We start from the raw sequence: 11991 nt of genomic DNA on the forward strand, positions 1-11991 counted from the left end.
CGGCAGCGGGGTTGATTCCCATGTCGCTGCTCACGGACGTGGAGAGAGTTGAAAGGCGGCCGTTGGACTAATTAATATTGGCCATCGTCGGAGGACTGTGTGGGCCTTTCTTTTAGCCTGACACCTGCTGACTCCTAAACGCACACGATGTTGTTTTAATATGACAATTACGCCATTACCATATCTGAGAGATAGAAGCGCTCCCCCGGGATCCCACCCTCACACTGTTCTTTAGAACCTTTTCATATCTGACTCTGAATGGATGTATTTATTCCACTGGCCTGGAATAAGAAATCAGTTCATTTGTCTTGAATATAAATTATATTATGTTTTTTTGTTTTTTTGTTTTTTGTTAACGATTTATGATTATTCCTATTATTTTCCCGACGGTGACCGAGGACTTCTCTATCTGAAGCGAAGTTTTGAAATAACTTTTAAGTGGCCGAGGAAAATTCTGAATTGAAAATGTCAGATAGTTACTTGCTGGGTGGTATTTATTGCTCCTGTTTGTGTGCGTTACTCACTGTAGGCCGGCCATACACCATGATTTGTCAAGTTACTGAAAATGTTATTTACTTCATTTGCGATGTTGATGTTATTCGGTTGTGGAGTCTCGGTCTGTAAAAAGGAGGAGGCCTATCCTGTATGGGTTTTAGCATTAGGTGGAGGGTAGTTACATCCCTGTGGGCAATCCTCACCCACTGTCCCAGGGTCTTAATGAAGCGGTTACTGCACTGAGTACAGATAGACACGTCTACAGCGAAAGGCACGGTGAAAAAGAGCTTGTCCCATTCCTGGACCTCTAAGGAGAACACCTCACATTTGACCCTACCCAACGCAACTGGCTTCATGGAGGGACGTTTTTACCACTCACCAGCAGGTGTTTTGATGTGTTTATGTGTAAAACACAGAAAGGGGCGGGTCCTTTGCATAGTTCTGAGGACATCTTTATATTATGAAGTCCCGTAAAGCAAATGGAGCCGGGGGGGCAGGACTGCTAAGACCCTTGATGGAGGGAGGTGTCTCGGCAAAAAGTGAAAGCAAATTCTACCCTTGCCTGGCGTGAGCTATGGTACCCGTGAGCCTTTATTGTCCCAGCCAAGGTGATAAGGGAGAAGGGATTGCATATTATGCTGTCCGGGAATGTCAGCCCGAGACCAAGCACGAGTGCCTCATCCATCACGCATGATGCTGTGTGTGTGTGTGTGTGTGCGTGCGTGCGAATGAAAGTGTCGCGTCTCCTGCACTGCACGTGCTTACATAATGTGGTAACCGTTGTATCTGTTGGTTGGGGTTATGTCGGTGTGTGTGTTACTTTTACTTGAGCTCCGTTTTGAAAATCCTCAGCGCCCAGAATCACGTCCAGTAGCTGGCCAGTGGATACCAGATTTGGGTCAGGGTTTCGAGATTACAAACACGGTAGACTTCGTCGAAATACGGTGTAAAAATTTTGTTTTTAACTTTCACCCTGTTGCAGGAGTTTCATACTCCTAGAGTGAAACGTCTGCAACATGCAAGAGGTACCAAGGGCTGTGTGAAAATGACAACAGTGCATCCACAACATGTAAATGTATCTCACAAATTGTAGAATTGTTTATCATTGTTTACCACTTTGCCCCCCCCCCCCTTTTGGATTGTGTGTATTGCGTTGTCACAGGGGCTTTAAGAGTCTCTCCAAATATGTAAACTCCTTAAACATGCTCCCTCAGCCCCACCACTAAATTGTTTGCGTTCAATCCACTTGATTCATGTTGTTAGTGTCAATAGAACAAAACCAAAGCGTCAGTACAGGAAGCCTTCCAAGGGGAGCATCCTCGATTGTTTGGGGGATTTTCTTCTTCTCCTTCCTGTCTTTTTTTTTAACTCTTTGTTTGATCTTTTTATCTTCTAATTGAATCAACTGTTCCTCCTTTTTAATCGTTGTCTGTTCATCTCCCAACAGATCCAACTGTGCGGAGAACATCCGAAAGCACATCCTGCACACGGGGAAGCACGAGGGAGTGAAGATGTACAACTGCCCCAAGTGTGACTACGGCACCAACGGCCCCATGGACTTCAGGAACCATCTGAAGGAGCATCACCCCGACATCGAGAACCCTGACCTGGCCTACCTGCATGCAGGTAGGAGTACCCCTATCTACACACAGGTAGGAATACCCCTATCTACACACAGGTAGGAGTACCCCTATCTACACACAGGTAGGAGTACCCCTATCTACACACAGGTAGGAGTACCCCTATCTACACACAGGCAGGAGTACCCCTATCTACACACAGGCAGGAGTACCCCTATCTACACAGGAGTACCACAGGAGTACAGGAGTGGTATCATGTGTGTGTAGATGGTAGGTAGAGACAGCTGCTGTATTTGGTGATGCCTGCAAAGCCACTGACAGGCAGTGCTGGATGTAATAATACAGTGCCCTGCCAATCACTTCTCCTTCTTCCCTCCTCCTTCTCCTCCTCTGCCTCCTGTTGCTCCTCCTCCTCCTGTTGCTCCTCCTCCACCCTCTACCCCCTCCTCCTCCACCCTCCTCCTCCTCTTCTACCCCCTCCACCCTCCTCCTCCTCTACCCCCTCCTCCTCCTCCTCCTCCTCTACCCCTCCTCTTCTACCCCCTCCTCCTCCTCCACCCTCTTCCTCTTCCTCTACCCCCTCCTCTACCCCTCCTCTTCTACCCCCTCCTCCTCCTCCACCCTCCTCCTCCTCCTCTACCCCCTCCTCCTCCACCCTCCTCCTCCTTCTCTACCCCCTCTTCCTCCTCCTCTACCCCCTCCTCCTCTACCCCCTCCACCTCATCCACCCTCCTCCTCCTCCTCTAACCCCCCCTCCTCCTCCTCCAGAACAAATCTGTTCGTCCTCTATTGGATCTATCTTTTGTGTTGAGTGTTCTTCCTGTGTCCTTGAAGGCCCCAAATCCAATCTAGAGAGTTGAATGTCCTTCTCTGGAACCCGAAAGGACACCTTTTATCCTGTTATCCCTCTGACCTGGTGCCCTCTGGATAGCAAAGCATGTGGGTAGCTAGCCGCTCCAGTCCAAGGCTGCGTTCCAAATGGTGCCATGTTCCCTATTTCCTTCACTCCTTCACTCCTTTTGACCAGGGTCAAAAACAGTGCCCGGGACACAGACCAGGACAGACGTTGGCCAGGAGAGGATACCATTACTGGAGTGAGGAACATGGCCATAGAGCATGGAGAAGGAAACACTGTGGCTTTATTTCTTTAGTTTCTATGGAGACAGGATGGGTCTGTGTTTTGTCCCTGTGTGCTGAATCTGCTGACTGTTCACCGGCCTCTCTTTGCCTTCCACAGAGTTATGGTTGGCAAAATACCTGCTTCATATTCCCTTACACTCTGGCTCACCCCCCTAGACACCCTTAACCCCCACACTACCACTCCCCCCCCCTTCACCCTCACACCCACAGAAGGTTGAAAGAAGGTCTGTTTGTGTTTTAAAGTGCTCTTGTGGGGCTCTCTGAAAAAGGGAAGCAACGTTTCATCCGAGTCGACAGAACGAGACCAAAAGAAAGGAGAGCGGGGGAAAAAAAGATGAAGAAGGTAGATGTTGAATTAACCTGCTTGTGATTGCTCTCTGTCAGGATGGAGCTGGAGCTGGCAGGGAGAGGCAAATCGTCTGTGAAGGCCCTTCCTGCTGTTTTCCCTTTGAAAGACACAGATCAAACACAGACTCTCTCTCTCTCTCCTCTCCTCTCTTTCTCCTCCGTAGCCCCAGTCACGGGCCCCTCACAGCCGCAGTTGATTGACACTCGGGCGTCCGCGGCGCTCCTCTCGGTGCCGTCTCTGCCTCTCTTTTTTCTTCACCCTTTATTCAACGCCGTCGCACTTCGAATTAAAGCCCTTCTCAAGGATGAAAAGAGAGGTCCTCTGTAAACGGAGGAGGGAGAGAGGGAGGAAGAGAGGAGGGAATTAGAGCCAGCCAGAGATGGCGGAGGGAAATTATGATTAGAAAAAAATATGACGGAAACCAGGAGAATACGGTTAGGGCAGTTTTTTAAGTGAAATGGTAATGACAATTGTCTCCCTCGTGAGATGGACACAGAGATAGGGCGCAGGGAAGTGGCAGTGCTTCTGAGATGTGCGCTGCGACGTCGCATGGCTAGCGGTGATGGTAGAGACTACAGGAACAGCACCATACCGTATGGCTAGCTTCCTCTGGGGCCTTGTTTCACCACTGAAGGTCTAGTACAGAGTTGTCGCTGAATGGGCTGGCTAAATGTTCATCCAAAATGGTGCCCTATTCCCGATGCGGTGCACTTCTTTTCACCAGAGCCTCGAGGCTCTGGTTTAAGGTAGTGCGCTAAATAGAGAACAGGTTAGCATTTCAGATGCACCCTGGGTTAAGAGGGCACTGAGGGTATATAAACACCGACCCGTCCCATCCCATATGCCTAACCGTGGCGTAATACAATGCCCTTTCATACCCACACAGGTCATAAGTCATCATTAGCATTGTTAGATGGTCTTCATCCCACTGTTTAATTGTAAAAAATCTCCCCAATTTTAGACTGATAATTGCGCATCTGGAGGGCACGGCAATCAAATGGCTCATAATGATGTGTCTGGATGTGCTACTTAGTGGCCGGCCTCAGCATGTCTTCAAGGCATTGTTCCTAGTTAGTTCAGTTTTTGTTTGCCCTAATAATACAAGACCGATGACAACTGTAGAGGTTTGCAAAAGGGCCCCTGCTTAAATGATGATCTTAATACCGTATCTGAACCATCAGGCAAATTCATTTGTATGCGTGTTTGTTGTTGTGCGATATTGCAAGTGAAAAAAACTGTTTTCAAATGGTTTTACTTTAGTTCGTCTTTCTTCCTTTCTTCTTGCTTTCTACCCTCCCCATCTCTCGCTCTCGCTCTCTCCCTCTCTCTCTCCCTCTCTCTCTCTCTCTCTCGCTCCTCCTCTATGGCTATTTCTCTCTCTCTCTCTCTCGCTCCTCCTCTATGGCTATTTCTCTCTCTCTCTCTCTCTCTCTCTCTCCTCCTCTATGGCTATTTCTCTCTCTCTCTCTCCCCCTCTATGGCTATTTCTCTCTCACTCTGTGTATTGTTCCCCCGTTGCTCTCTCTTTCTGTCTCTCTCTTTCTGTTTCTCTCTCTCTCTGTCCCTTCAGCATCTAATGAAATATCCCACCCCTGTTGTGTGTGTGTGTGTGTGTGCATGTGTTTATTCTAGGAATAAAGTTGGTCCACTCAGTTTGGCGTGGAACTGTGTCAATTTGAAGCGTAGACAATAAACCCAACATCTCGGGACTTGGCGTCACCCTGAGAGAGAGTTTGTGACATTAACAATAGACTTGTTGCAGCGAGACGTTTGGGAGGGAAAAGAAATCAGCGTTTATAAAGGCTCAGAAATGTATATCTTGGTCTTTCAATGTGTCTTTGTCTCTGTTTGACCCTTAGCTCAACTGTTCCCCCGTCTGCCTTTCTGTCTGTAGTCGTTGGCACGAACGCACCTGCGTTTACAGTGTGAAGACAATATCAGGAGCATGTTAATACAATGTGTTGTCTGAACAGATGGATACAAAACCCAGTAAACTCTGAAGACAGTGTGTCGTTTTGTCTCTCTGTCCCTTCCCGTCGCGTTCACACAAACACACCGTGAGTGCAGCACACCTGCATGCAAGGGCTTGAGGCTGATTGCCGTGTTGGGTGTTAATTGGAGAATTCCCCCGTGGTGAACACCTTTTTGGTTCCCTGCTGGCTTTCTTTGGGCCTGTTTTTTTTTTTTTCTTCCTGCAAATACATCACAGTTTTTTGCAACCCAAGACATGAGCTCTGGAAAGAGAGTCTCCCCTCCGACAGAGCACGGTAGAGACTAGTCAACTATCAGGGGACTCGCTTGTTTGTCTTTGCCTCTCCCTTCTCTGCCTCTCTCTCTCTATTGTTTCCCCCCCCCCTCTCTCAGTCCCTCTCTGGGAGGCCTATTTGTGTATTTGGATGTTGACTCTCCCCCATCCCCACGCTCCACACGTTACAGTAGGCCTGATTGAGATGTTACGGCAGAGATGCAAAGAGTGCCGCTCAGTGTGAGTGCGCCCCAGGGGACGGCTCGGGTGGGAGTGAAAAGCCAAACGGTCTGGGAAGAGAGACGACGCATGCGGTGGCGTGCGGCCCAGTAAACGGATGCGGGCACAGGGGCCGCTCAGGCTAGGCAAAGCCGGCGTTTCCTGCATAATGACCTGCTCCGACGAGCATGAACGGACGCATTCATCACACGTCAGCCGCGGCAAACAGGCCTTTGTTTGTTCCACTTCGCTCCACTCTGAGAGTCACTCTCTCCTGGTATTTAGTGGCCATTCAGGGGACAGACCGACACCCAGTCTATGGGTCTATGTATGTATGTAAGAGAAACTGTGGGACTAGTGGCTCTTGGTTGGTTCTCTCTGTTTTTCTTTTTTTTTCTTTTCTTCTGAAATGACCCCCTTTTTTTAGTATGTAGTGCACTACTTTTGACTAGAGCCCTATTTGCACTATAGGGAATGTAGAGAATAGAATCAGTGGCTACTGGTTCCCTCTTTTTATCCATGGCTACTTCTGAAATGATACTATTCCTTATATAGTGAACTATTACAAAAGCCCCGTGCCCCTGACTTTGGCTCTGAGTGATGATTGGATGATGGAAAGGTCACAGTGTGTACTATAAGGGTCAGAGAAGTGTGTGTCTGCCTTTCTCTGGTGTGTGCCTGGGGATGACGGGGCCTTGTCTGAAAACACACACAGACACACACATTCAAACACACGCAGGCATACATACTCAAACACACACAGACACACACAGGCACACACATTCAAACACACACAGACACACATACTCAAACACACACAGACACCCTCCTCCGTGTGGTGTGAGTGACAGCTACAGGGGTGTTTCCCAAGAGGCACCTCTCTCCCGGCACGGGGCGTTGGATATTGGGACCAGCCGGCTCCTATAAGACCTTCTCCATTATTCAGTCGCCCATCTCCCCTCGCTACAGACACTGCTATAGACAGTAGACAGAGCTGCCTTTACCACTAGGCCTCAGTCTGCCTGCCTACCAACAGCGATGGGCAGAAAAAGATGAGAGGGTGGGGGCTAATGAGAGAGAGAGGGAGGGGGATAGAGCGATATAGAGAGGGAGTTAGAGAGGGAGGGACAGAGAGAGAGAGGGATTGTGGTAGAGCGGAGTATTGGTTTGCGATTGTGTCCGTCTCGCACCGGTCCCCCTTTTGACTCGGTCAACACAAGCCTTATAACACCACGTGTTGCTCTCTGTCTGGGGGAATGGAGTGGAGTGAAACACACTTCCTCTATCTCTCCCCTAACCATTAACCCCCGTCAGTACTGGAGCCCTTGACCTTCAGCTCGAGAGAATCTACATGGGGTGTCAGGTAACCTAGAGGTTAGATCGTTGGGGCATTAACCAAAAGGTCACTGGTTCGAATAACCGGGGCAACAAATTGAAAAATCTGTATGTGCCCTTGAGCAAGGGCCTTAACCATCATTTGCCCCTGTGGCAGCGTATTATTATTGACCCTGTAAAACAACACATTTCACTGCACCTATCCGATCTATGTAGCGATAAGACATGAGAGTTTTTTTTTTACATGGGCCACGCTCAGAAGACAAACATTCTAGGACGTTGCAGATGGAAATGTGATGAACACAGCTTACACAATCCTCCTATTCTACCGGTTAGTGCTACCCGGGATCCTTGGGACGTCCCTACCCTATAACCTTTCACCCTAACCTTAACTCTAACCTTAACCCTTACTTTAACCGTTTAAAATGTCGACTTCAATAGAGTACCACAGTATGAGTCATAATACCCATAAAACCTAAGGGTCAAACAAGGAAATGGTTCCAATTGTTTTTTAACTATTTATTTTTCCTATAGGGGATTTTGAAAACATTTTAAGAAGGGCTGTGTTTTACCCGGGCGTGACATTTTGCTAACAGTGTAAACCTCTTTAGGAAAAGGTGACCCCCCCCCCCCCCCCCCCCCCCCCAAAAGAAAAATCATAAAGAACTACAAATGCCATCTGACGAATCGAAGTAAAGGTAGGAATCTCGGTATTAACTATCTAATGTTGTCAATTAATAAATTGTCAATTAAACAAAAAGGTGTCAGCTAGCGATGCCTTGCAAGGAGCTTGCAGGGATTCGTAGTCTTGTATGATGTCTACTTTGATGCTAATTAACATGTTTGATTCTGAGAGTAAATAGAGGTGAAGTCAACTTGTCCGAGAGAGATTTACATGGTTATCAAAACGTCACGCCAGGGTAAAGCCTACACTAAACACAGCCCTTATTGTAAGTGTTTCCAAAATGACTGTTCTAGACCTTTTCACCTATTCTATATCTGTTCTACACCACACATTTCTGTCTATCTAAACATTCTTGTAACGTTATATTCACCTGAACGAGGCCCCCGGACCGGTGATGGTAATAAAAACATGGCTGCTTATTGGCTTCCTGTTCTATCCATGAACGTTTTGGTCTTACTTCCCAACCAACAGACCAATTGCCATTTAAAAAAAAAAAAAACAGAGTCCCATGTTTCTTGTTACGGTGCTCCCTGTTAGGAGCTTTCACTGCGTATCTTTTTGTTCTCCCAACATAATTGAATCCCCTGGCTGCTCATCACTGGGCTAATTTGACCCAATGTGCAGCACTTGGTAATCAGAGTGCTGCCTATTAGGCTATCAGACCCCAATTAAGTGTCCTCTTATTTCCACATAACGAGCGCCTCTGTTATTGTATTTTCCTTTATAGTGCTCAGGCTTTGTTTGGCTAATTTTGTAATGAGAGAGAGAGAGAGAGAATGAGAGAGAGCGAGAGAGAGCGAGAGAGAGAGAGAGAGAGAGAGAGAGAGAGAGAGAGAGAATTGTAAGACAGGGAAGGGAGGAGTGAAAGTTTAACATTCTCTCTGTCTTTCACACACGCCCACACACACATGCTCTCTCTCTCTCTTTCTCCCCACTGACTGTATCTATGGCACTGTCTTGTTCTCTCTTTTTGTCTCAGTCCTGTGTAAGTGACTAGAGCTGTGTGTGAAAGGAGCCCATAGAGAACAATAGCAGAGTGTCTTGTGTGTGTGTGCATGCATGCCCCTGTGTCTCTGTGTGTGTGTGTATGGTGTTGGTTTCGGTTCCCCGTAGCCTAATTAAAGGGTGAGGAAAGCCACTCACAGAGAGATTAAACCTAAAAGGGCAAATTAGCACTAAAAAGGGGTGTGACAAATCCACACACAGGCACAGGCCATGAAATCTCTCTTGACACCTGTGAAAAGAAGGGGGGATGAATAACAAAAAAATTGTTTCTGGAGTCTGTGCATTTTTAATGAGAGATTTCAGCGTGGTTCGCTAGTTGGGCTATATGCCTCAGACTGTGTGTCTATCAGGGCAGACTCCAGAGTATTGGGGCTGGACTCCATAACCTGAAGAGACTCCAGAGTATTGGGGCTGGACTCCATAACCTGAACAGACTCCAGAGTATTGGGGCTGAACTCCATAACCTGAACAGACTCCAGAGTATTGGGGCTGGACTCCATAACCTGAACAGACTCCAGAGTATTGGGCTGAACTCCATAACCTGAACAGACTCCAGAGTATTGGGGCTGGACTCCATAACCTGAAGAGACTCCAGAGTAGTGGGGCTGGATAAAGAGTAGGGATGGGGTTTGGGGCAAGGAGGGTGAGTTTGTGTGTATGTGTGTGTGTGTGTGTGCGCTTTCGTATGTGTGTGTTTAAAAGACACATTCGCTAAGCATCTATTTCCCTGTGGCTGAAAATTCGGACACACATACTCATGCATAGACAGACAGGCAGACAGACAGACAGGAAGACAGACAGGAAGACAGACAGCTATAAGCCGAAGCCATACCACTCACACAGAGATACACGTATGTATGACCTGCTTAAAACGAGAGTCAGAGAGAGGGAGAGAAAGGGGGAATGAGATAGGGGCATAACCAGTTCAAGGAGGCGAGCCCCAGTCACTGCTTGGTGGGACATTATGTTAAGCAGGGTGACTATGGATGTGACACTCTTCTGTCTCATCTGTGTCCACAAGGTTCAGAGAATCCATCCCTCTTACATACACCCTCCTATCTCCCATACATACACCATCCTATCTCCCATATACATACACCATCCTATTTCCCACACACATACACCCTCCTATTTCCCATACACATACACCCTCCTATTTCCCATACACATACACCCTCCTATCTCCCATACACATACACCCTCCTATCTCACACACACACACACCCTCCTATCCCCATACACATACACCCTCCTATCTCCCACACACACACCCTCCTATCCCCATACACACACACCCTCCTATCTCCCACACACACACCCTCCTATCCCCATACACATACACCCTCCTATCCACCATACACATACACCCTCCTATCTCCCACACACACCCTCCTATCTCCCACACACACACACACACCCTCCTATCCCCATACACACACACCCTCCTATCTCCCACACACACACACACACACACACACACTCCTATCCCCCATACACACACTCTCCTATCCCCCATACACACACACACTCCTTTCCCCCATACACACACCCTCGTATCCCCCACACACACACCCTCCTATCCCTATCCCCATACACATACACCCTCCTTTCCCCCATACACACACCCTCGTATCCCCCACACACACACCCTCCTATCCCTATCCCCATACACATACACCCTCCTATCTCCCATACACATACACCCTCCTATCTCCCCCACACACACCCTCCTATCCCCATACACATACACCCTCCTATCTCCCACACACACACCCTCCCATCCCCATACACACACCCTCCTATCCCCCATTTACGACATTTATTGGATATTTCAAACTTTTTTAACAAATCAAAAACTGAAAAATTGGGCGTGCAAAATTATTCAGCCCCTTTACTTTCAGTGCAGCAAACTCTCTCCAGAAGTTCAGTGAGGATCTCTGAATGATCCATTGTTGACCTAAATGACTAATGATGATAAATACAATCCACCTGTGTGTAATCAAGTCTCCGTATAAGTGCACCTGCACTGTGATAGTCTCAGAGGTCTGTTAAAAGCGCAGAGAGCATCATGAAGAACAAGAAACACACCAGGCAGGTCCGAGATACTGTTGTGAAGAAGTTTAAAGCCGGATTTGGATACAAAAAGATTTCCCAAGCTTTAAACATCCCAAGGAGCACTGTGCAAGCGATAATATTGAAATGGAAGGAGTATCAGACCACTGCAAATCTACCAAGACCTGGCCGTCCCTCTAAACTTTCAGCTCATACAAGGAGAAGACTGATCAGAGATGCAGCCAAGAGGCCCATGATCACTCTGGATGAACTGCAGAGATCTACAGCTGAGGTGGGAGACTCTGTCCATAGGACAACAATCAGTCGTATATTGCACAAATCTGGCCTTTATGGAAGAGTGGCAAGAAGAAAGCCATTTCTTAAAGATATCCATAAAAAGTGTTGTTTAAAGTTTGCCACAAGCCACCTGGGAGACACACCAAACATGTGGAAGAAGGTGCTCTGGTCAGATGAAACCAAAATTGAACTTTGCAACAATGCAAAATGTTATGTTTGGCGTAAAAGCAACACAGCTGAACACACCATCCCCACTGTCAAACATGGTGGTGGCAGCATCATGGTTTGGGCCTGCTTTTCTTCAGCAGGGACAGGGAAGATGGTTAAAATTGATGGGAAGATGGATGGAGCCAAATACAGGACCATTCTGGAAGAAAACCTGATGGAGTCTGCAAAAGTCCTGAGACTGGGGCGGAGATTTGTCTTCCAACAAGACAATGATCCAAAACATAAAGCAAAATCTACAATGGAATGGTTCAAAAATAAACATATCCAGGTGTTAGAATGGCCAAGTCAAAGTCCAGACCTGAATCCAATCGAGAATCTGTGGAAAGAACTGAAAACTGCTGTTCACAAATGCTCTCCATCC

The 11991-nt window shown here is 47.5% G+C and overlaps 1 protein-coding gene across 2 annotated transcripts in view; it reads left to right on the forward strand.

Annotated features, from left to right (window-relative positions):
- The window catches only part of LOC110518266 (zinc finger protein 407), a 188288-nt gene that overhangs the window by 136065 nt on the left and 40232 nt on the right, over window positions 1-11991 (forward strand). For both annotated transcript variants that reach the window (XM_036973835.1, XM_036973836.1), the window contains exon 8: window positions 1943-2121. In XM_036973835.1, the coding sequence (XP_036829730.1) occupies window positions 1943-2121 (179 nt within the window). The remainder of the gene's footprint in view (window positions 1-1942; window positions 2122-11991) is intronic.

This window comes from Oncorhynchus mykiss, chromosome 3 (genome assembly GCF_013265735.2).
Source record: "Oncorhynchus mykiss isolate Arlee chromosome 3, USDA_OmykA_1.1, whole genome shotgun sequence".
NCBI lineage: Eukaryota > Metazoa > Chordata > Actinopteri > Salmoniformes > Salmonidae > Oncorhynchus > Oncorhynchus mykiss.